Source organism: Peromyscus leucopus, chromosome 2, assembly GCF_004664715.2.
Source record: "Peromyscus leucopus breed LL Stock chromosome 2, UCI_PerLeu_2.1, whole genome shotgun sequence".
Classification (NCBI taxonomy): domain Eukaryota; kingdom Metazoa; phylum Chordata; class Mammalia; order Rodentia; family Cricetidae; genus Peromyscus; species Peromyscus leucopus.
This window is the reverse complement of record NC_051064.1, coordinates 114,645,221-114,671,001: the sequence shown is the minus strand read 5'-3', so window position 1 is coordinate 114,671,001 and position 25,781 is coordinate 114,645,221. Positions and strand designations below refer to the sequence as shown.

At 42.4% G+C, this 25,781-nt stretch overlaps 1 protein-coding gene across 3 annotated transcripts in view; it reads right to left on the bottom strand.

The window, feature by feature from the left end:
- Agbl4 (ATP/GTP binding protein like 4) overlaps positions 1 to 25,781 on the bottom strand; it is a 1,176,960-nt gene that overhangs the window by 84,995 nt on the left and 1,066,184 nt on the right. For all 3 annotated transcript variants that reach the window (XM_037203416.1, XM_028889943.2, XM_028889970.2), the window contains exon 9: positions 12,246 to 12,357. In XM_037203416.1, coding sequence (XP_037059311.1) covers positions 12,246 to 12,357 — 112 coding nt within the window. The remainder of the gene's footprint in view (positions 1 to 12,245; positions 12,358 to 25,781) is intronic.

The window sequence follows — 25,781 nt, the reverse complement described above, 5'->3', positions numbered from 1 at the left end:
TAATCCAGGCTGGCCTCTAACTCAGAGATCTGCCTGCCCCTACCTGCCTCTATTGCTGAGATTAAGGGTATGTGAGAAAAAAATCCTCCATATTTGGGAGTTCTTTATAACAAGGATCAGCAAGAAAAAGTAAAAGACAACACTTCCATAAAAACACTACACAGAGAGAGGAGATTACAGATGTTTGAAATACTGTGTGGTTTCTTCTGGGATGACTTGGTGCTGTCTTGGTGGAAATTGACAGGTGGGATGAGGGAGATTTTGCCAGGATTTCTTTTTCCAAGCCTTCATTTGTGGTCTATGGGGATGGTGAACTGTGCTAGGAAATTCGGAAAGAAGATTAAAAAGACTCAACTTCTCTTAGAGGCTCACAGTCTAAAGGAGACGACAACTGTCACTGAAGTGCAGCATGATGTGTACTTTGAGCAAGAGTGTGCCCAGCTCTGTTGGGAGCATGTAACACTCAAACAACTCAGAAGGGACTGGCTTCTCAGGGGCTCTTTAGGCCACCTGGTCATGTTCAAGGTAACAAGGATGAGAAGGCAAGTCTTGTGCTGGAGGGATTTGCAATGTGGCTGAGAACATGGAGTCCCTGGGCCAGAGGAGCTCAGACTGAGGAACCATGCCCAAGGAATACCTCTGACAATATTTGTGGAATAAACCAATAGTTTTTTTTTTTTTAAAGCAGAGTCATTAATATTTGCAGAAAAGCAAAGTGTGGGGTCTTACTGTGTGAGGAAGGTCTAGGGAAACTTGGGGAAAGATGGGTTTGGAGGTGGGTTCTGGAGGATTTGGAGAATGTCTCTTGCTTACAAGATTTTTTTAAAGACTTATTTTATGTGTATGGGTGCTTTGTTTACATGTATAGGTGTGTACTGTGTGTGCCTGGTATGACAGAGGCCAGCAGAGGGTGTTGGATCCTATGGAACTAGAGTTACAGATGGTTATGAGCCACCAGGTGGGGGCTGGGAATTGAACCTGCGTTCTTCTGAAGAGCAGCCAGTGCTCTTAACCACTGAGCCACTTTTGCAGCCTTGTGTAGAAGATTCTTCTTCCTCACTACTCATCAAAGGTCTATCCATTTTTTAATAATCCCCCCTGCATGCTCACACACACACACACACACACACACACACACACACACACACACACACATACACGTGGAAGGCAGTTAACTATGGGTGTTGGTCCTCGCCTTCCACCTTGTTTTGAGACAGGGTCTCTTGCTTTGCTGCTGACTCTGCCAGATTAGTTGGCCTAGGTGCTTCCAGGCATTTTTCTGTCTCTGTCTCCCATCTTGCCATAGTAACATTAGAACTATAGACACATGCAAGTGCTCATGGTTTTACATGGATCCTGGAGATTGGAACTCGGGTCTCATGCTTGTGTCAAGTGCTTTTACCCACTGAGCTACCATGGTAGCTCCCTATCCATCCTGTAGAACCCCATTCATGTTACAATCTAGGTTTTATATATTTTTTTCTTTTTTGGCTTTTTGAGACAGGGTTTCTCTGTGTAGCTTTGCGATTTTCCTGGAACTCACTCTGTAACCCAGGCTGGCCTCGAACTCACAGAGATCCACCTGCCTCTGCCTCCCAAGTGCTGGGATTAAAGGCGTGCACCCACACAGCTCGGCCACAATTCAGGTTTTAATGAGAGGATTTCTTCTTTTCTGATGGCCTCTTCCTTACCCCTCTCTCCACATTCACTGAAGGCCTGCATTTTATACTGAATGTCGGGGACACAGAAATGATGAAGGCAAAGTCCAGGCCTTCAAAGAGATCATAGTTTATGGTAGGATGCAGGAGCTGGAGCTGTGAGGACTGGGAGAAAAGTACTCAGCCAAAAGCATAAAATAATGGCCCCATTTCCTGTATGCTGCTAATAAAGGTTTATATGCACAGTGTCTAGCCCTAATAAAAGCACAGGAGATGCAAGAGGCATTCTGTTTCCTGAGAATCAAGGCATAAAGAGTTAAGTGGATGGACTTGACTCAAAAAGAACCCTCCGAAAACCCTGTTGTTTCCCACGAAATTGAGCAATATGCACGCAGTCAGTTGTGCTGATAAGAGGCACGTTGGGCCATTCAGGCTGAAAGATGTTGCAGAGGGCCATCAGTTCCACAAGAATATTGTTCTGAAGGAGAGTTATCTTTAAACCTTGCTTTCTGCCAAAGAGCCAAAGTTAGAATCTACTTTATTAAAAACAAACAAATAGTGGACTCAATTTTATTATAGGTAGGAGAAGTTGCCTTTACAAAAAAAAATGATAGTTTCTTTTCAGATTCCTTAAACTTTCATAAACTATCCCAAACTATAAAATTTTCATGAATCACAGTCCTCTGTTCTTAGATTCCCTAAACAACATTTTATTTATTTCAAGTTTTTATTACCATATTGAACCTTCCCCTCCATAGTTATTTACTGATTTCCTGGGCCATGTTGAAAGGAGTGGGAAAATACTTAAATATATCTAAGTGTGATTTATGGTGGTATTGCGGACACACTGACTTGTCCCGTTATGAAACCTCTAGCAGGTGGCCACATTCTGGACATTCCTTTCCACTCTGGCCCAGGACAGTAACCTCTCTTCCTTAGAAAATACTCTATGATCAACACATCAGGCAGGGGCTTGTTGCACTATGAGTGAGGCAGGTAGGCCAGGAGTCATTCTTTCCTGCTAGCAGAGGAAAGAAACGCTGCAGCTTCAGAAGCTAAGTCTAAAGAGCTTTTTGCTCAACACATTTCTAGACATTTATTAGGAAGTCCACCTCAGGTGGCAGCCAGGACTTCTGAGGTTTGAAGAAATTCTGTCTCAGTGAGTGGATTGTGCAGTGTAGTCAATAGGTAAGTCCAAACGGACATTGGTTTTGTATCTGGAATGATCTCTTGGAGATCATCCTTTGACCCACATGGTATATAGATGGGGAGTTAAAGGCCTGGATTTGAGGGATCACTTGCCTGAGAGTTCCAAGAAAATGAGTAGTTTAGCTACACAGTAAAACCCTATAGAGTTTCAGCTGCTCCACAGGTACACTAGGGTAATATCGTCATGGATCTGGACATGGACATGGATCTGGAACAAAGGTATGGAGACTTCCAGATGTCCTGAGGACCCAGTGAGGCTCACATGTCTCAAGGATATGGTCTTCCATGGCTGTGGTGTTGCCCTTTTCCACAGAGGGGTAAAATTTGCCATGTGGAACAAAGAATTGTTACATTCAAAATGGCATGGCTCTTCTTGTTCTTCTACTTGGCTTCTACTTGATCATCCCCCATCTCTAAGATATGTTTGTCCCCCTCCCAGACCAGGCACTAAGCAGCCTGGCAGCAATGAACATACAGGCAACCCAGGAGGAGGAGGTGCTGACCCAGAACCTTTCTCACCTTAAAAACAGTTCATAAGAACCAGAGACTCTGTCTTTGCATTTTAAGTGAGTGACGCAGCCGAGGCTGCCACTGTGTTGGCACTCAAATCCTTTGTGTAATCATGTGCATCCCTAACTTGCCTATGTGTCAGTTTGTATTTAACATGGGCATTTTTTATATGTGTTTCCCATTTTATGTATAATGGAAACATGTATCTATTGTCCTATGTGTTTCTTTATGGCATTTGTATCTATTTTTGTGTAATCTATGGGCAGGTGTGAATGGGTGACGGTTCTATATCTGTTATTTGACCATGTCACCAACTTCTTCGTTTGTCAAGTAAATGGGTTATAATTTATTTATTTATTTGACAGAAAGAGAGCCGCTTATCTGGAAGACTCCAGAAGGCGCAGGATGGAGGAGGGGCCACCCAGCCCTGTTTTGCTCTATTTTCAAAGCCTCTCCATGTTGTTATGGCAGCTAATTTTCCTTAAATGATTTAAGGAAATGGATCTGTGTAAAGAGCTGCAGCCAAGTTGTTATAGCAACGCCAGCAGTGGCTGAGGGGGCTTTTCTTTTCCAGGAAAAGGAAAAATCACCTTGGAGTGTAGAAACCACCGGAAAAAAAAATCAGCCCTTAGGTTTGGAGTGACTTTGGGATGATGGAGAGGGCTGAAGGTAACCCATTCCCTTTCCTCAGCCTGATCTTGGAGTGTAGCAGATCTGGGTGTCCTTCACCCACACTGTTGCAACAGCGCTACACTGGGCTGTGTTCTACCCTCGTGACCTGGGCTCCTTCGATCCACTCTGCATACTGCAGCCTCAGTAGTTTTCTGAAACACCCATTCTTTATTCATGGGTTCATTCATCATTCACCAGAACATTCTCTGCAGTACCAGGTTCTGTGCTAGGTCCTGGGGGCACAGAAAATGAACAGAGCAGGCGTGTTGATGCATGGCCTCGAACAGCATGTCAAGGGATGTTGGCTTTTCTGTGGTGGGTATAGGGAGTCATTGAGAGGTTCAAAAGCAAGGGAGAGAGACCTAGTTGGATTTAATTTTCAGAGTGAGACTCTGTGGTTTCTTAAGTGAGGAACTGAATGGCTGGAAATATTCCTCTTTGATTTCTTTCTTGCTTCACCAGCTTTTTGGCTCTCCCTTGACTGTTCTACTTCTCAGGATTGAGAGGGGGCATACGCTGGAATATTCCTGACAGGTTGTGTTTTATTCCATTACTTTTAACTTTTCTTTTACAGCCACGATATTTAATTCAACTAAAATCTATTTAAAGTAATGTCTGATGGCTGCTTCAATTTTAATTCCTTGGCTTGATATGCAAACTCACACATGAACTTCCTCATACAGCCCCTCACCTGCCCCTGCAGAGCAACTCATGATAAATCCTACAGGCCAGTTCCAACAGCCAGGTCTCCCACCCCCATCCTATTGTTGTGCTCTCCTAGAATGCCTGCTCTCCTTTTCCTGTAATCTCTTTCCTCTCCAAATTTACAGCCACCTCATGAAGTATTACCTACTCTTAAAGCTCTGTCTACATGTAGATTGTTCAAACTTCCCTCGATACCACCCACCTCCAGGCCCACTTGGGACAGTCTCCCCAGCCCAGGTTTCTAAAGTACTGTAGTTTGTTTCTTATAACACACCTTCCTTAGTATTTTGGTCTGCGGCACTGGCCTTAGACCTTTCTGGCCTGGAGCTCAGCCCTGCAACTCACCCATCAATTTCTATACCCCAGAGTTTATCCAGAGGTCTTGCTTATGCTAACACTGAGGAATATGTATTATGTTTTTTTAGAGAAAATGATGCCTTTTTGATTTAGCATCATTAAATAAAAATGCTAATCAGGATCTACCTCATAGGTAGACTTTAAATGTGAGCAGAGCTGCAGGTGGATGGTCCTTGGAAGTTCACCTACAGATCAGCTTACTTTTGGTCTTAGGGTCATAACTGGATGTAGATATCAGAAGAAGGCTTTGTGTGAGAGTGGCTAATTAGTGATAGTCATTTTCATATTCTGGTGTATACTACAATAATATGAAACTCTCCTGGTGAGGGGGTGAGCTCGTGCCCAAATGGGGATGTCATTTCTACTGCTACTTACTATGTATGGAAGGGGACAGAGCTTAAAATCAAAATGGAAGGAAAGACCAAAATTGGTTCCCTTGGTCTTCACTAAAGGCACCTACCAAAAAGTGCCTAAGTGATGCCCCTGAACAAGTTGGGTCAGTTGGTAGGGGCAAGTTGGGGACCGGAGCCAAGGAGAGTCTTTGGTGGTCAGAGGCACCAAATCTCAACAGTGGTTATGTAAGACCGAGTAGGCAGAGCCTAAGGGTGGAGTGAGTCACCAAAGATGATATGAAGCCTGTGTATTCTAGGAAAGGCACCGGGTGACATCATCTCTGCTTCTGTCCCTTGGGGGTTGGGATGATCTCAGCAGATTGCAGGTGAACTCAGGAGAGGGTTTGTGTCACCAGATCAGTTTCTCAGTCAGAGAGCACAGTAATGGTAATAGAAGGTAGCTTTGGGAGAGGAGGGTTTGCACACCAACGCTCTTCTTCAGAGAAATCTAAAGCCAAGGCACAGGGGACCTAGGCTTACTCTGTCACTTGCTCAACATTTATGCCGAGCACCTGCTCACTCACAGTCAGAGCTCTGCTGAACACCAGGGACCCTGAAAAATTAGCCAGACTCTGCCCTCAGGGAACAATCGATCACAGCTGGTAAACAAGAGTCACCCTGTGCAGAGGGAGCTATAACGGATGCTGAACATGAAACACTTTGTATCTCGGCTCAGTGTAGTCCTCTGGGTTAAACACACCTTTTTCAAGAGCATAATTTAATATCAAACGTCCTCATTGGGGTGAAGGGTTGAGTGAGCCTGGGGCTAGGAGAGCAGCCTTTGAAGCAAATGCCGCCACTAACACGAGGACAGTAGACTGTCATTGTCCACTGAGAAGGACATGGAATGGCTCCTTCTAGTGACTCAAAGTGCAGATTGTACGTTTTATTCCTACTTAACTTAAAACAGAGCACATCTAATGTCCTGTGTCACCTGTTACATCTCCTGTGCATGTTAATTTTCCTGGCATTCTCAGGAAGGGTAGCACATCCACAGTGTGGCCCAAGGCAAACTACTGGCATCCTGCAAACTCCTTCCTCTCCCATTGACCACAATCAGCAGTCCTTATGTTTCCCTCGCTAATGTATCTCATACCTCCCTCCTCTCTTCCCTACTCCTAATAGCAGCAGGCTAACAGGTCATTCTCCCAACTCCTAGGCTGGACTCATAAAAGACACCCATGACAGAGGGGTTCTTCTAAAACACAAACTTGATCCTGTCACTCATCTGCTTAAACCCAATGAAAATAAAGCCCACATTGCTCCCCAAATCATACAGCTGTCCCTTTGTCCTTCTGTCTACTCTCAGCTCAGTCTATTGAGTCTGCCTCTCAATCAAGGGAGATTGCAGACACCGGAGTTTTCCACCTAGGAAGCTTTCCCTTCCTTGGGTATCTTTCCTGCATCATCCAGTATTTCCTCCTAGGCTGGGCTTTCACACCCTCTATCTGCCTCCATACAGTGTACTTAGAATGACTGTCTGTGAAGCCTTTCTCCATGGGGCTGCACTGGGGCATCTGCTTCAGCAGGAATGTCAGGCAAATGACAGTCATCCACACAGCAGTGGAGTAGGAGTGATACTCAGATCTCAGATGGTTCTTCTGATTCTCTGTGCAGAGGTCACCAGGAACGGATGGAGGGTGGCTTAGATCCAAGTCTGGCTGAGTAGAGTACACACACCTACGCATCCCATCTCTCAGGAGGTTGGGGCAGGAGGATTTTAAGTTTGAGACCAACCTGGACTACACAGCAAGACTATGCCAGGAAAGGAAGGGAGGAAGGGGGGAAGGTAGAGAGGGAAGGAGGGAGGGAGGGAGGGAGGGAAAAGGAAAGGGGAGGAAAGAGGAGAGGAGGGGAGGGGAAAGGAGAGGAGAGAAGAGAAGAAAATGGGTGCTTTCTGATAGTTTGTATAGTTGATAGTTTGGAACCAAGCCATTGTGTGTCTTTATACACATATAGGACACTGAAGGTTAGGAGCAGAAATACATTTCATGGTGTTAGGGCATATATATACCTCTGGTCTCTGCAATGTTTGCAACTGGACACAAAGATGCCTATAGAACTTATTCAAACTGTGAATCTGAATCTGCCACATATCAGTACTGTACTAGATGACACACATCAGTACTGTACCAGGTATCTTCATTAAAATGGTTTTTAACAAGAAAGAATGTCTAATTTATCATCCAAATGAGGATGTTTTTAAGAGTACACTCTAGGACAATGGGCATAAGCTGGAACTACCCCAGCAAGGCCAAGGCTTAGCGCCATTCTGCTTCTACCCCACTTAGTGCTTGTTGTGGTTAAAGAACTCCCACATGTTTAAAATATGTATTCCCAGCAGTTACTTGTTTAATGTCTATTTCTCTACTATATTGCAAATTTAGAGTGTTCTCTCTATCATAACTACAATGTCTGGAATATAGAAATGTGGTGTATAAATATCTGTGGAAAGAAGGAAAAAAATAATGGAGTCAAAGACCATGCCTCAGAATAACTCACATCCCAAATGGGTACCCTGCTTGGCACTTTCTGAGCTCCTGAGCATAGAATAGCTAGGCTGTTCCCACATTTCAGACTCATGGAAGCTTTGAGAGAATATGTGCATGCTATATTAAGCAGTCCACCCCTCCCCCCAAAAAAAAGCAGTGAGGATAAAGGGAATAAAGAGGAAAGTGTGGGGTCGGGAATCCTAGTTGGAGTCAACTCAACTCCTTATAATGCCCTTGTTTGGGGCAGAAAGGTGTGGACTTCTAGGAAGAAAGTAGCTTATACTGTTGTCTTAGCAATCAAGTATACTACCAGCCAAACAGCCAATGATAAGTCAATACATGTCATCAGCAATGCCCTAATATCTCCACAACTTATATTTCCCTGAGCTATGTTTTGTAACACAAATGATTATCTAGTCATTTGTGAGCAAATTGATAGCTTCTTATTGATGATGGCAGTGGCAAGCTCAAATACCTTCCTCTTTAGCCATTTGAGTTGCTTTTCTTGGGTTCCTGTGGTGGTTTGAAAAAGAATGGTTCCCACAGATTCATTTTTTTAAAAAGTTTAGGGATTGGCCCTATTTGAAAGGATTAGGAGGTGTGGCCTTGTTGGAGGAAGAGTGTCACTGGTGTTGGGCATTGAGGTTTCAGAAGCCCAAGACAAGCCCAGTGGTTTTCTTCCTGTTGCCTGCAGATCCCAATGTGGAAGTCTCAGCTACTTCTCCAGCACCATGTCTGCCTGTGTGTCGCCATGCTTCCTGCCATGATGATAATGGACTAACCTTTGAAACTATAAACAAGTCCCAATTAAATGCTTTAAAAATAAGAATTGCCATGGTTATCGTGTCTCTTACAGCAATAGAACATTGTCTAAGATAGTTCCTCTACTGTCCACGTCCTCCCCACCAGATCTTTTCTTTGAATTCATCTAAAACACCACTTTGTTCAGTGAGCCCACTCTGTTGCATCTGCTGACCCAGAATCCAGCCTTTCATGCCTTATTATGGCATCCTTTCCATGGATGACAGTTTTGCATCTACCAACAACATTACAATTGGTACAATAGATTGTGTCATGTTCAATCCAATCCATTTCAACAAGCAGTTGTTGCATATCTTTCACTAGCCAGATCAGGAAAACTAACAGTTCAGCTATTCTCCCTGAAAAGGAGGCAGCAGCAAGAGAAGTCATGACACTCTACTCATAAGACAAGAACCAATACAGAAGCCTGGAGGCAGGGGAGAGAACTCTGCAGATTACAGGTGTTTTTCTGGGAAAATATGATGCAGCCTTACTCTCTGAAAGGTACAGAGATAGGACAGCCTAGAGCAATAAGTGGATTAGATGTACACAGTTGGCTTTCAGCTGGGCCAAGGATGAGTTGGAGAAGGAAGTCATGTACTAAAGCTGTGGCAATGCAAGCCCTGACAAAATGTGGTCTATCAAAGAACCCAGGAAAGAAGAGTTCATATCCATAATCAAGAAAATGGTGGCTCCTGAGCCAGTGGGATCGCTTGGTGGTTAAAGGCACTTCTCCCAAGCCTGATAACCTGATTGGATTATTCAACACCCAAATAGTAGAAGGTGAGAATGGACTCCTACAAGTTGTCCTCTGACCATCATATACATGCTGTGGGAATTATATGTGTACACACACACACACACACACACACACACACAGCAAAATGATTTTTTTTTAAAATAAAATGATTGTTAAAACCAAGGTCACTGATCTTTGCTCTAATATATATATTTGTCTTTTAGCACAGCTTTATGTTGCTCTCTAATTAGCTCCATTTTTATTGGCACCTTCAGCAGAGTAAGCAGAACAGGTCACACTGGTGCATCTATGAAATACCCCAACTCTGGAAATCTGCCTTAGTTACCACCATCTGTCACTTGATATGCACTTAAGGGGCCATCAAAATCACTACCATCACAGCTGGGAAGGACTTGTGTGTAATTTTACTAGAATGTAATTCAAATAATTGCACCATTTTTGACAGTGTAGTTTCACTTCACCTTGAATATTTTCAGTAAGGGAAAGCTCCCAGGTCATACACTCCATCCCAAGGCAACTGTAAATTGCTACAAAATTCTATTTCCTATGTCCCATACCTCTGTCCACCCATGCCATCACTCCTAAGCACAAAGGTCTGCTATGCCCCTTTGCTGATAGCTCTTCAGAAAGGATGACTCTCATCTATCTCATCTACACTACAAATGCCTATTGTCTTCTCTGATTTCTCACTGCAACAACTTGCTCCTCTGCGTGAACATAGTGCAGCTCTGTCTGTATGGCTCCCTTCTTTCTTCCAGAACAGCAGGCCCTCCTCTTCTTCAGGATCAGAGCCCCAAATCCAACCACATGGGCCCCAAGACTGTGCCATCTTTATACATTCTTGCTTCTTGGGCTACCCCATTGCCCAGAGGTGTGTGTGCCCTCAAAACTAGGCCAGCTACAGTCTTTTTTTAAGATGAGAGCAAGTCAAGGTAGTATGGCTTTATCAAAAGGCATCTTCTGAGGCCAAGACGATATGGCACCATCCCTGAAGTGGCCTTCACAATCCAGAAAAGGTACAGTGCCCTTTTCTTCAAAGGCAGCTGAACAGGCAGTGGGCTGATGACTTCTGATGTGCAATGGAACAGCAGCTGAAACAGTTATTCTTGAAGAGTAACTAAGCTCACGTCTCTCAATAGTAGACTGGCATTTAATAGAGGGATGTGGAGAAGAACAGGATGCTGAGATGAAGCCATATATACACAGCCAAGAAGAATGGACAGCTGAACTAAAAAACCATCAACAATTTCCAGAATTTAAAATCCTGAATCATGACATGACACTAGTGGAATTCAGGTGTTTCTGGTACATGGACTGTTCTCACCCAATGTGAGGTTGAACTGTTGACCTTGTGTATATCCTACTTCACAAATGAGTCTGTCAGACACGCTAAGCCTATAGGCTGAAGATGATGCCCCAACACTGCAGAGAAACCTCAAGTGACTGTCCAGGCAGCTGGCTGTTTCTGTCAACTCACAAATTTTTTGGAAGTTGCTTGCATGCACTTCCTGTTTTTATTTTGCTAGGTAATATTATTTCCTTCCTGGGTCTCTGAGGGAGTTGAAGGTTAGTTAGTTATAGTTGAAGATTAATTAGGATAGAAAGTGAATTAGATACATTTTGGACTTACCAAAATAGGATAGATAATGAAATTATTTTCTCTGAATTTTTCAAATACAAATGGACTAGATATTGTTTAGGTATTTATTACTTGTATATATTGTATATAGTTATTGTACTTATGTATATAGTTTTTCTTTTATTAGTTATAACCTTTGGCTTTTTTTCTTTTTATTAAAATAGAAAAAGGAAAATATGGTGGTATTTATTTGTACTGAAATGTGATTTTATTTGTATGTTAATAAATAAAGTTGCTTGGAGGTCAGAGCTAATAGCAAGCCATAGCAGAGCGGTGGTGGCGCACGCCTTTAATCCCAGCATTTGATAAGCAGAGCTAGGTGCTTATGAAGTGTTCAAGGATACAACCAGCATTGGAGACACATGGTCCAATGTGTGTCTAGAGGTCTGTACAGACAGGCAGTGATGAGGCAGTCACGTGATTGGGTTTACAACCAATGAGAAGGCAGAACAGAAAGTCTATATAAAGACAAACAGACAGGAAGTAGGTCTCTTTTTCGGAGAGGTCTCTTGGCTAGCTGCAGCAGGCAGGTAAGGCTCTTAGCTCTGATCTCTTGGCTTTCTTCTTTGCATTGGTTCTGTGTTTCTTATTTAATAAGACGGTTGGTTACATCTACAAGGTAGAAGTGGAAGTCACCAGGTGGGGCACATGGCAGCCATGTTCCGTATGTGTGGAGTAGGCCAGCCTACACTCTTTAAGTATATCATACACTGCTGGTATTCCATTAGATTCTCTATTTTCTTATACTAATTCAAGTTGCATTTCTTTGGCTTATCACCAAGGAGCCTTGACAAATAAAGATGTGCTACAATGTATTTACTTCATTCCATTATACTACCACAATTGAGTCAATATTTATGAGAGGTGGGGAAAAGAAAGGGCTGGGAGAAGATACTGGGCCTGTAAAATTCAGGCACGTGCATGGTTAGTATCTTCCTAATTTTGCTCATGTAACCCTAATTTAAATCTGCCTGAGGACTTTCTCATACAGTTTTCCATTCCCAGATCCGGCCATTGGACAGCAGCTGTCAAGGGCATCCTGCTACTCACTGGGTCGTTGTACATCTTGATGATGAGTTGCTTTACTCCGTGTAGGGTGGGATGGGCCCATGGAGAGGGATCCAGCCAGTGACGATTCAGGTCAAACCCCATCAGAGAGCACCTAGACAAAGTCCAAACTGAGAGTCAGTATGGTGGGATGGGCTGAGCTTCCCAAATACCCAATACAATCAGGAGGGGGAAAGTCATATTGTTTCCCAGGTGGAGTTCTAAGCAGTTTACTAGGATTTATTAATTTAGAGCTACCAATATTTTGAGATCACTGTTACTATGATTCCAAACTGATAGAAGAAGATACTTAATTACAGAGAGGTTCAAAAATACTCCTGTGACTCCATCCCACTTTTATACTTATGAACATAGGCATATTACACAGTGCAGGTGAAAGAAATGCTGAGGCCAGAATCACTGGTATCCCTGAGTGTCCCCATTATCCCCTTGTGTTCCATACCTATGGCTAATCTGTTGTCTCCCAAATATACAAACATTTTTCATGACTTCTACTGATACCACCTGAGCTTGGTGGTCTTCTTGTTTCCATCCTTGCCGCTTTCCACTCTAACCTTTCACACAATGACCAAGGTGATCTTCTTAATACATAAGTCATATCTCTCTGCTGCTGCAATGGCTCCCTGTTACCTTGGGTATAAAAGCCCACATCTTTACAACAGGCTAGGAGGCCCCACTTCACCTACCATGTTAGCCTTTTTGGTCTCAGCTGCTTCTACCATCCCTCTTGCTTGCTCTGTAGCAGCTACTGTCGCTCATGTTCTTCCAACACAGCAGGCATTTCCTTCCTCAAGGACAGTGCCAGGCTGTTCTTTTGCCCAGATACTTCTTCTCTAGGTACCGAGTGACTCACTGTCCTGCTTATTGGAGTCTTTGTTCCAGTGTCACCTGGAGAATGATGCCTACCTGTACTACATTCTCTACACCCTCTGTTAGTCACGCCACTGTGGCAAGTATAATTGTGGCCTTGGTCCTCTATCTCCCCCTTCTCTTATTCTTCCATATTTGTTCAAAGTTCTGTTTGAATTTGAGTAGGGGTACTTTCTCCAGGTACCACCATGTCTTCATACAGTCTACACCCTCTCCACAATAGGCCAGGCTACAGAAAAGCTTCCAACACCATTTTGCTTGCTCACACTTCCAATAATCTCGGTGTCACTGTACAGTCTATTGTCTTGGCCCAGAATGAGTCTCCCCCATGGAGCTGACTATCTTGCTTTCTTGAGTAAGTGTTTCCTGTGGCCTATCACTTAGAAAATAAAATACTGATCTTTGCAGATTTGTAATCCATGGTCAAATGGATGTTAGCCATATCCTTGTCATCTCTCTCCCCTAGAATGTTCATCCTTTTCCTTCCCTAGCCTTTTGTCTCTTTAGTTTAACATAGTTTGCCGACCTATGTTCCCTCTCTATTTCCCATAAGCAGTACAATTTTATACTTTCTCTGCTTAAATAATTTACATTCCCATCTATGCCCTATTTGGAAAAATAAAGGACTACATTGGAGACCTTCCTCTCCTTTAAGATAAATGAGAAGGAGATGAGAAGGGAGACAAACAATAATGATTTCTTTCTATCCTTTAAAATAAGCACAGAGGGAATATAACCATGCTTGGTTATGTTCACACTTAGAGAGACACATGGAGAAAGACCTCAAAAAGAAGAAGTCATGTGAGCTGGACTTTGTTGAAGGAGTGGTTTTTTTTCCCCAATGTTGAGGGCAGAAGAAAATGCATAAGCCAAAAAGGGAATGCCAAACCACTTGGTATTTGAGGGTATTGAGGACAGCTTGCTTTGACTGGATCATATCGCATGTGGTAAAGGGGTATTGATGGGAATCCATAGCGGGAGGTGGGATGAAATGGGAAGGACATTAGATGCCTGGCAAGCATTTGGGTTCTATTTTGTCTCCCACTGCTGTGTTTAGATCAGCCAAGTGTTTATGTTGGCCTTTCTGATCATGGAGCAAGAAAGAGACAACCCTAAAACTATTTACAACATCTCCATCACCAAGGGACAATGTGGTATCGACTCATGTCCTGAGAGCCAAGTACTTTACTAAATACTAAGTTTTATCTAAATTAATCCTAACAGCAATCCTGTGAGGGAGGTCTGGTATATTCCCTATTGACTAACCAAAAATCACTCTTAAGAACAACAAACAGTCCTTAATATGGAAAGTAGAAAATCAAAACCCCCCTTCTGTGAGGAGCTATCAACAGGCCTGATCTTGAGAGGATCTCCTGGATAGTCACAGCTGCTCTGATCACAGTGGAAATAGTCATGTTGTACTAGAGGATGTCCTTCTACCTTTTTTTTTTTTTAAAGAAAATAAAATACAGTAGTGAACTAACTTGGGCTTGGACATTTTTAGTTGGGGGACTCTTGTTATTTTAATTCCCTTGCTTGCAGACATATTTGAGTTGTTTAGATCCCTTTAGTTTAATTTTGGTAGTTCATATAAGTGTATAGAAATATATTTATTTCTTAGACTTTCCAAGTTATTGGAACATGAGCTTTTCAGGTGTGCTCTGGTAAACCTCTGGATTACCACAATAGCTGGTAGTATCTTCATTTACACCAGGTTACTCAATTAATTTGGGTCTTCTCTGTCTTTTGGCTAGTTTGGCTAAAATCTGTCAATGTTGTTTATCTTTTGAGAAGAATCAGCCCTTTGTTTTGTTGATCCATTACAATATTCTTTTTATTCCCATCTCATTAACTTCTACCTTTGTATTTTTTATTTTTATTTTTATATTTTATTTTTATTTTTTCCATCTATGATTCAGTGTTTGGCTTGTTCTTCTTTCTATAAATTCAAATGATCCACTTGAGATCTTTCTGGCTTTTTTTCCCCCAATGTGTGCATTAATAACTACTATAAACCTATGAGGAACTGCTTTCAGTGTGTCCCACAGTGTGTTTTAATTTTCATTCAATTCTAGGACTTTTAAACTCTCCTGAAATAGCTGTTCCATAGCTTTGCTTGCCACTCATTTCTAATTTTGTTCCACCATGATCAAATAGAATTCAAGAAATTCTTTCAGTGTTTGTATCTCCATTAAGACTTTCTTTGTGTCCTAAAATGTGATCTCTTTTAGAGAAAGCAACTTGAGCTGCTGAGCAGAATGAGTATTCTGATGTTTCTTTGTTAATTCTTGTTTTGTCTCCATGACCCGTTTGTGGGGAAGAGTAGGCTAGTGCAGTCCTCCACTATTATTGTGTTAAGTTCCATCTGTAACTTTATATCCATAGTGTTTGTTTTATGAAATTGGGTGATCCAATGTCGTGTGTGTGTGTGTGTGTGTGTGTGTGTGTGTGTGTGTGTATGTTTAGCATTGTTACATCCTCTTGATAGACTGTTTTGTGAGCCATTACAAATGACCTTTTTTATTTCTTCTAATTTTGAAGTCAGCTTGTTAGATACTAGTGTAAACCAGTACTCCCACTTACTTTCTAGCTCTATCTGCTTGAAATGCCCATCCCCACCCTTTTCTCTCTCTATTCTTCTTTAATTTATTGTTTTCTCAAAAAGAAGGTATCTAAGCAGCATCTTATGCATGCAGTTCTTAATGTCTTCATCTGCAGTATTACTATTCTTGAGAGCAAAGACAGACAAAAAGACTCAGTCTCTTGGCACACAGCTGATAGAGCTGGCTTCAAAGCCAAGACTGTCCAGCTTTAAATAAAACCCATGCTCACCTAGGGAGTAACGAGTTTAGGATAAGCTCTCTGTGTCAAAGTAAACTGGGAAAGGTAGATTGGCTTAGTGAATAAGGGTGAGTCTAGTTAAATACAGTAATTCACCATAGTTGCATGGAGAACCTTCTGAACAAACAAGCTCCCTGCTAGTGTGATTTGATACAGTGGTTGAAAGCAGATGTCTCTGTTTTCAAGAATTTAGAAACTAACACGAGAAAGGAAAATGTACTTACTTACATCTTCTTGCATTTATATCCATTTGTAACTCAGAACAATGTAGGGATCAAGTGAGGAAAAGCATATAACAGACCTAGGTTCTGGTACATAATGGTACCTCAAACTCATACTGGTTTTTTTTATTGTACTTTGTTATCCCATGATATGTTGTTATGAGTGGAATGGACAACTGTCTTTGTAGACCATAGGAGGCTGGAGTGGGTAGCTATGGTCAGAGAAGACCTTTTATCCCTTTCTTCAGTCTAAAAATCAAGCAGATATGAGTTCAAATCCATGCTCTGCACTCTTTTAAGTATAGCATTTGTCTATATTTTTTGAGGAAATACCCAGCACCTAACCCTATTATTAGGTGATGGATGGTGTGGGGTAAACATGCTTATCCATATTAATAAGGTGATGGCTGTACTGTCTCTGACTGTAGAAGCAGGAAAAATTCACACCCCTTTTAAAATGTATTGTTGTTTTATGTGTATGGATGTTTGCCAGCATGTCTGTCTGTGTACCGTTTGCACACCTGGTGCGCATGAAGGCCAGAAGAGGGTGTCAGACCTCTTTAAACTAGAGTTACAGATGGTTGCAAGCCACGGTGTGAACTTGGATCTTCTGGAAGAGCAGCCAGTGATCTTAACCACTAAGACATCTCTCCAGCCTCACCATTCCTTCTTATTTGTAATCTAAAGACAGGGCAGCAGCAGCAGCAGCAGCAGTAGCAGCAGCAGCAGCAGCAGCAGCAGGAAACCCAGGCTTGGGCAATAGGCACATGTGTCCAGGATTTGGAGCTAGGTGATACAAGGTAGTAAGGAATGCAATGTGCAGCAGGACAAGGGCATCTTAGTCCCGCTTGCTAATGCTTTTATTATCCTCCCTCCAAAGTTACAAGTATTGGAAAGTTAATCCTCAAATTTATCTGTTCATGGTATTTGAAGGTTGGTCCTTTGGGAGGTAATTACAGTTATATGATGTCACAGTATTGGAACATCATGGTGGCATTAGTGATTTTATAAGGAAAGAAGATCCAAGCCAGCATTTTTGTTGTCTCTCCAGAGTTTTATTGGCCCCCCACCCCCCAATGCAGAGCAGTGAACCAAGCAGATGTGGATTCTTAGTAATTCATTCAACCTTAGGTATGCTCTTATAGCAACAGAAAATAGACAAAGACATTACCCTTCAGAGCCTGTTAATTCTTTGTTTTTTAAGCTCAACTCATTTTCTATTTGGTACTATAAGCCCCTCGCTATACATAGCTTTTCTGCTTAAGCAGTTGGAGACAGTCCTTATTACTTTGAATGTATCCCTAACCATCTGGCCCTTTGAGCTATTTTATTGAAAATTCTAGGAAGAGCCTACATGATCCAATTCCGGGTGTCTAGTCATCAAGCAGTTGGATCACCTGAGCACTGTGCACAGCAAGCTTTCTCAGCCCTTACTGAACACCTAACAATTTGGAAAGGAACATGATCTTAGTAACAGTGCTTAACTGTAACCTACTGCTCTTCAGTGCTGTTTAGCTTTGTATCTGTTCTCTGTTGTCAACAGTGTCACACACAGGTTGCCAGCTTTTTCTAAGATACCTCTATGACTGGAACCCATGACCCCTAGGTTGTCTCATCTATAGACAGCTCTATCAGAATATTCTCCCCAGTGATTTCTCACATCAGTCTTAGCCCCAGCCCAGGAGCTGCACAAAACAGCAAGACTGGGGGCTTTGGGACTCATAACCAGGTTTAAGCTTTGGCTGTCTGCCTTATCAGTTATGACCTTTGTAAAATTCCTTTTCTAAGTATCCCTGTGAGCTTCTGTTTTATCCTAGGTATAATGAGGATAACAACCCTGACCTTCTGGATTCTGTGTATGAACCAGTGTGTGTAAATTCCCCAGTAGAACCCTCAGAACAGAGTGAACTTGAAGAAACGATGGCCAGGGTTGACAGTGGCCATGGTGATAACTGTAAGCATCGTTGAAATGATCTAAACTTAAATGCCACCTCCTTCAGGAGGTGTGGGAGAGATTTGCACTTCCTATAAATATGGGGTAGCTGCTCTTCCTTTGCCCCTGCAGCCACATTGCTTTCCCAGTAGAATGATGACAGCACGAGACAGAGTATTGACTCTATTCTATTGGATCACAAATTGCTGGTGTTTTTGCACCTGACAAGGAGCCTGCACTGTGGTTAACACTGGAGAAATAATTATTGAATGGACATTTCCAGTCTTGTATGGTATACCTCTTATGAATCCAGCCAATGTATGTGGGCACTGTTGCCCAAGGGATAGTATTGAGAACCACAGAAAACAAGCTATTCCACTGAAGCCACACACCAGTGCTCTATAGGGCCTGGACTGGAATCCTGGTCCCGAGCCCCATGGGTATCCCTTTAAGTTGTGCTGCTTCCACAACGTATCTTTGATTCAAAAAAGTTAAATTCAAAACCGAATAAAGAGGCTGCTGAGACACCTCCAAGGGATCTACTGCTTTCCTCTGATCTCAGTGAAAACCTATGCATAAGGTATACATGTGCATGGATATATTCACATGCATATAAATTAAAATAATAAAGAAATCATTCAAAAGAAAGCCTGGAAGAGGAGCATTAGAGTTGGGAAATCTTGAGAGATACACTCCTTGACCCACCCTGCTAATGAAAAGTAGAGTCACTGGAGACTCAAAGGCAACGTCAGTATCCTAGTGGTCCTCAAGGATCCTAGTGTGCCTTAGAAGTCAGAGCATGTGACCCCTAGTGACCCCAGTGACCCTCTGGGAGTTGAACCTGCATGGGCACTTTTTGATCTGACTTTTGAAGAATTCTTTGAATGGCAATCAGTCTCCTAGCAGTTGCATGTTTCCAGAGCAAAACATTTTGGTAAAGATGCATGACACCTGGCTAGGGGACAATGGTACCAGATGCACCTCTGCTGTCTCTGTTATCTTGGTAAAGTCACCTCTTCTCTCTGAGTTCTGTGTTCTCTGTAGACCAAACATGTTATACTTCACTCATGGAGGTCTCTTTTATAACATGATTCTAAAGTGTCAATAACCTGGCTTTAGCCCCAGAGTCAGGGACCTTGAAGAAAGTAATTATTTCCAGTAAAGTTTATTCAATTAAATGATTTCTATTTTTGGAGTCAGGTTGGCATCATATTGTTCTTTTACTTTCATTTATTTGTTTTAATGTAAGTTTTCTTTTAAAATTTATATTTGTGTGTGTGTGTGTGTGTGTGAGAGAGAGAGAGAGAGAGAGAGAGAGAGAGAGAGAGAGAGAGAGAGAGAGAGATTGAGATTTACATGTTAGAGCATTAATGTGCAAGTCAGGGGACAACTTTGTGGAGCTGGTTTTCTTTTCCCCCCTTTACACATGTTCTGGGTGTTGAACTTACATTTTAGGCATGTATGCCAAGCACTTTTATGCTCTGAGCCATCTTGCTGGCTGGCACAGTTTTTCAAAGCTTACAGATGGTTACCACTATGGTGGTATTGTGTTCCCCAAAATATTGTGTACCCTAATAAACTTATCTGGGGACAGAGAACAGAACAGCCACTAGATAGACATAGAGACCAGAAAATGGTGGCACACATGCCTTTAATCCTATCACTTGGGAGGCAGAGATCCATCCAGATCTCTGTGAGTTTAAAGCCACACTGGAAACAGCCAGGCATGGTGACTCGTGCCTTTAATCCCAGGAAGTGAGCCTTTAATCCCAGGAAGGGATGGAAGAAAGCAGAAAGGTATATAAGGTGTGAGGACCATGAACTAGAGCTGGTTAAGCTTTTAGGCTTTTGAGTAGCAATTCAGCTGAGATTAATTCTGGATGAGGACTCAGAAGCTTCCAGTCTGAGGAAACAGCATCAGCAGAGGAACTGGCAAGGTGAGGTGGCTGTGGCTTGTTCTGCTTCTTTGATCTTCCAGCATTCACCCCAATACCTGGCCCCAAGTTTTTTAATTTTTTTTATTAATAAGACTGTTTAAGATTTGTGCTACATAACACCATCTTAACACTAGTTGTATGAATTTTTCAAGATTGGAGACTTTTGTGGGACTCAAAATGTGAGTCAGAGCACAAGAGAATAGTCCAGGTAGAAAGCATGGAGGTGCAAAGCTAGGAAGTATGAACATTGCTAGCTGGCTCCTGTTATGTTCTGCTGTGTTAAGCATTATTGGCTGCTATAAGGACCAAGAAACCAGTGCCTGAAGATAGGGCAAAGGAGAAGATGACCGATCACTCCTCCAATTGTCAGTTCAGAGTCATGAGATGAAAATCTGGGTCTCTGGTGTTCTATTCTGTTTTTTTTTTTTATGTTAACTTCTTCATTGGTTCAAAATTAAGACCTATGTTCTGATATAGAGGCCATTTCTGGTACCAGTGGAATAAAATAGCTGACAGTAGCACAATCTTAGAAATGAAATATATGGAGGTCAGGTGACTACACGCTACATCAGTTCTTCCTGCTGGCTTAGAAGCACTATTGAGTATCTCTTTCTTTCTTCTTCCAAACTGTGAGCTGTGTAAGAACAGGGATAATGTCTAAGTCCTTGGAATGGCATCACTCCCCAATCCAACATAATATACTATATTTAAATGTCAAGAAGTTTCAGTAAGTACCCAATGAATGGAAAGAATCATAAGTGCATGAATCAATACTCTGCTGGTCTGTAAACAGGCCTAGGAAATTACTTACATGTAGTCATTAGCAATATAACAGTGTTTCAGTCAGTGATGGACCATGTGATAAAACTATAGATTCTATCACCAGGGATTTCACAGATGCCTTTGTTTGCATGAGTACACTCGACAATGCTTGCACGCTGGCAAAATCACCTAACAACACATTTGTCAGTCCAGATCCTTCTTGTGAAGTGATAAATTGACCATGGTTTGAAAAATACAAGTTTCTGTTAAATAGTGAACATACCCACAGTAATCAAGTGAAGGAGATACTTATCCTTGTTTACAGACAAGGAAATAAAATACAAGAAGGGTTTGTTCTTGAGAAGGTCACTCAATGACTACAATATAGAGTTGGATTCAAACTAGGTCTTATTGCTGCCACAATAGCCCACAGTCAGGCTTTGAGGTCCCACAGTTTGAGTGACACTACGAGATCTGAGCAAGGAACACTGTGCTTCTCATCTGTCTCTTCCTGTCCTGCTCACTTCCTTCCTTGTGCAATGGCATGAACATGCTGGTTCCAAAGATTGTAATGCAAGTAGCAAATAAACAGTTCCAGCTCGGGAAGGACACTGTGTCTTGTTGTGGCATATTACTTTAACTATGTAAAAATGTGTTGCATTTGTTTATGTAGCAAAATATTTGTTTAACTATATAAAGATGTACTACATTTATTTATGCTGCATTTGTTTAACAATGTAAAGATGTGTTGCTTTGCCTGCCTAAGACACTTGATTGGTCTAATAAATAGCTAGGCAGTAGAGAGATAGGTGGGGCTGGCAGGCAGAGAGAATATATAGGAGGAGGAATCTAGGTGTGTGTGTGTGTGTGTGTGTGTGTGTGTGTGTGTGTGTGTGTGTGTATTCATGAGAGAGAGGGAGAGATGGAGAGGGAGAGAGAAAAGAGAAGAGAAAAAGGGAGAAACAGGGAGGTGCCTGGGGTTAGCTGGATGGACATCCACCAGTGAGCCAGGCATGAGAAGCAGCAAAGTAGGACATACAGAAGGAAAGAATGATAAAATGCCATGAGGCAAAATGTAGATGAAGAGAAAGAGTTTAAAATAAGTTGTAAGAGCTAGTGGGACAAGCATAAGATAAGCCTAAGCAATCATAACTAATAATAAGTCTCTGTGTCATTACTTGGGAGAATGGTGGCCCAAGAGAAAGCTGGATACAGTGCCTCCTTCTTGTTGTAATGATGGCAGCCAGAGTGAGAGCAATGATTTCAGTTTCCCTCCTTATGATTTCCATTTAATTTCTTCTAAGAAATAAAGAAAAAGTCAGTATAACAGACTCCAGATCAGTCTTCTGAACACCGTGAGACTGCATACTCCTGGGAGCCTTGACATTGACAAGCAGAGATGTATGGGGCATGCATGCAATTGTCCCCTAAACACAGCAGTTTTTCAGCATTACCAATGAGATGGATTGGATTAAGTATATTTGCACCAAAAGCAAAATAAATATTGCTTTATTTAATGCCACAAAAGGTTGGGATTCAATTGCCCTTGGCCTGAGGCACCTTCTAGCTCTATTGATTGGTCAGTGTCAGAATGCCAGACAATCTGTCATCAACAGCCCCTACAAAGTGCTTAGCAAGAGAGATGTGCTCTGCTGTGCTACAGATAAATGCAGTGCCCTTTATGCCAAATAAGAATAATCATAACATACCCACTCATCATCACACAAGGTATTACAGCATTTCCCTCCCATCTCTTCATAGGTCACCATATCAGGAGACATTGTGGTCAGGATGGCTGTTCTGGATAGTTTTATGACAATTTGATATATTATAAAGTCATTTGAGAGGAGGGAACCTCAATTAAGAAAATGCCTGGCTCTGCCTCCCGAGTTCTGGGATTAAAGGCATGCGCCACCACCACCTGGCTCTGTGAGTTCGAGGCCAGCCTGGACTACCAAATGAGTTCCAGGAAAAAAGAAAGAAATAAAAGAAAAGCAAAAAAAAAAAAAAAAAAAGAAAGAAAGAAAGAAAAAGAAAGAAAAGAAAATGCCTCCACAAGATCAGGCTGTAGGAAAGCCTGTGGAGCATTTTCTTATTTAGTGATTGATATGGACAGTACCATCCCTAGGCTGGTGGTTCTGGGTTCTTTAAGAAGGCAGGCTGAGAAAGCTATGGGAAGCAATCCAGTAAGCAGCACCCCTCTATGGCCTCTGCATCAGCTCTTGCCTCCAGGTTCCTGCCATCTTTGAGTCTTTGCCCTGACTTTCTTTGATGAAGAACAGTGCTGTGGAAATGTAAGTCTAATAAACCCTTTACTCTTCAATTTGCAGTTTTCGTCATGATTTTTCATTGCAGCAATAGAAACCTGAACTAAGACAATGGTGAAGGCAGAGGAAGATGGATAAGAACATCCAAAATGAGAAAGATGTAGGTCTGAGTCTTGGGTCTTCCACTAAGTAGCTTTGTGACTTAGCACAAATCCATGTGTTTGTGAAAACACCTTCAAGAAGCTAGAAGAAGAGAGTTTGAACGTATTTCTATCCCACTGAGCCCTCTGTGCTAGCAGTCTCCACACAACTGATACTCAGATGGCTAAGGGATTTGTCCACAGTCCAACAAGGACAGGCAACAGAGGTTGGGCTTGAACCCAGCCCATTAACTCCAAGCCAAATTCTCAGGCTTCATTTGACTTGTTTGAAGTAGTCTTGGGTGTCAGGGGAGATCCTAAAAGACTGTCCCTTGGGTGAAAGGATGACGCTGAGTTAACAATCTTATTGTAAGTGTATTTTTAAAATTCTTTGTGAATTTCACACACTGTATTTTGATCATATTCACCCTATTTCTCTTCCTACTTACTCCCCAGTACACCCCTCTCTCTTCAACATTATATCCTCTTTTTTTTTTGACGTCCAATCATCTTGTTTTTAAATGGAGAAACTAAGTTCCAAATAAGAGACAAGCATGAAGGTATCTGTATATGAGTTGGTAAAAGGTGTCCCTTTCCAGGCTGGCAAAGCACCAACTGAAGTCCCTTCTAGGTGGATAATGTGTAAAAATGGTGACACTCTATTAAGACTTTAAGCTGGGAGTAGAGTTTCAGCCTCCCGACAGGAACCTTGGTGCAGTGTTGGAGTACACAAAAGTTTCCTAGTGAGATCTGAGCTTGCTTTACCCAGTAGAGCTGCGTAAGGGAACGGATTGACCACATGCGTGGTTACCAGGCATTTGGAAGGGTCTGCACTTGGCTGTGCTAGGGGGAGGTCTTTTGCTCCGCCCCTTGACATTTCTATAAATAGCCCTTTAGAAGAGACAGAAGGGGCTGGTGGGTTTTGATCCAGGCCCTCCCAAGGCTATCCTGTGTTTCTATCGGTCTCTCTCCTCTATATTTCTTTATATATATATATTTTATTTTACAATACCATTCAGTTCTACATATCAGCCATGGGTTCCCCTATTCTCCCCCTCCCACCCCCTCCTCTTACCCCCAGCATACCCCCATTCCCACCTCCTCCAGGACAAGTCCTCCCCCAAGGACTGCGATCAACCTGGTAGACTCAGTCCAGGCAGGTCCAGTTCCTTCCTCCCAGACTGAGCCAAGTGTCCTTGCATAAGCTCCAGGCTTCAAACAGCCAACTCATGCAATGAGCACAGGACTTGGTCCCACTGCCTAGTTGCCTCCCAAACTGATCAAGCCAATCAACTGTCTCACCTATTCAGAGGGCCTGATCCAGCTGGGGCCCCTCAGCCTTTGCTTCATAGTTCATGTGTTTCCATTCATTTGGGTATTTTTTTTTTCAATAATTGAGTAAAACTGAAATTTATTATAAGCCACAGTCGTCCTAGGGACCTCCCTGCTATATATATAGCCTCTATGGTTCTATGGGTTGTGGTCTGATTGTTCTTTATTTTATATCTAGAATCCACCTATGAGTGAGCACATACCATGACTGTCTTTCTGGGTTTGGGTTACCTCACTCAGGATGATTTTTTCTAGTTCCATCCATTTGCCTGCAAATTTCATGCTTTCATTGCTTTTCTCTGCTGAGCAGTACTCATTAGTTTTTTGAGACAGAGTTTCTCTGTGAAACAATTCTAGCTGTCCTGGATCTCGCTATGTAGACCAGGCTGGCCTCAAACTCACAGAGATCCGCCTGGCTCTGCCTCCCGAGTGCTGGGATTAAAGGCATGTGCCACCACTGTCCGGCTTTCCTCTATATTTTTATTTAAATATTTCTCACTTCTTCCTACTCAAGAGTACTTTGGGAAGAAAAGTGGGGGTGAACCCCCCACAGTGCCATGTACACACTGTATAGTCCTCACCCTCCATTGGTTAGTAGCAAAACCAGAACTCTGGCTTTTTGTCTATGAATTGCATCAAGGCCTTCATTCCTTCACAGTGACCTTTGATTTGGGAGAAGGGGCTGTCCAGATCTGGAAAAGGAATCCTCTCCAACCCCAAGCTTTCAGGGGCTCTTTATCCTACCACTTATTCCTAGTAGACAAGGAAAAGCTTTGCTGGTGGGCATTGTAGAATTCTCTCCTCCAAGCATAACAGCCATCACTATCATCAGAGTAGTTGTGACTGCTTGCAAGAGACCCTCAGGATTGGACATGTTAGTGTTACCTCATAGAAAGAGGTTGTTGGACCCTCACCTGAGATTTCAGCCACTCCTCCCTGAACCTCCCTGCCAGTTATATGTAGTTCTGCTCCCACTGCATGTGATCTCCTGGTCTCAGGAGGTATTAGAGTACAGAGTGTGGAAGCAAAGGATTCTATCTACACAGCTATGAGGAAGTCATTATCTATGATTGTGTGAGACTTCTTGGTGGTTCTGCTGTTTGGTTGGCCAAGTTTAACTTTGATGTAATTGTTACATCGATTAGTCCTTGGTGCCTTATTGGTGGAATGGACTCTGTTTACATCTCCTCAGGAAAAGCTCATGCTTCAAGAACA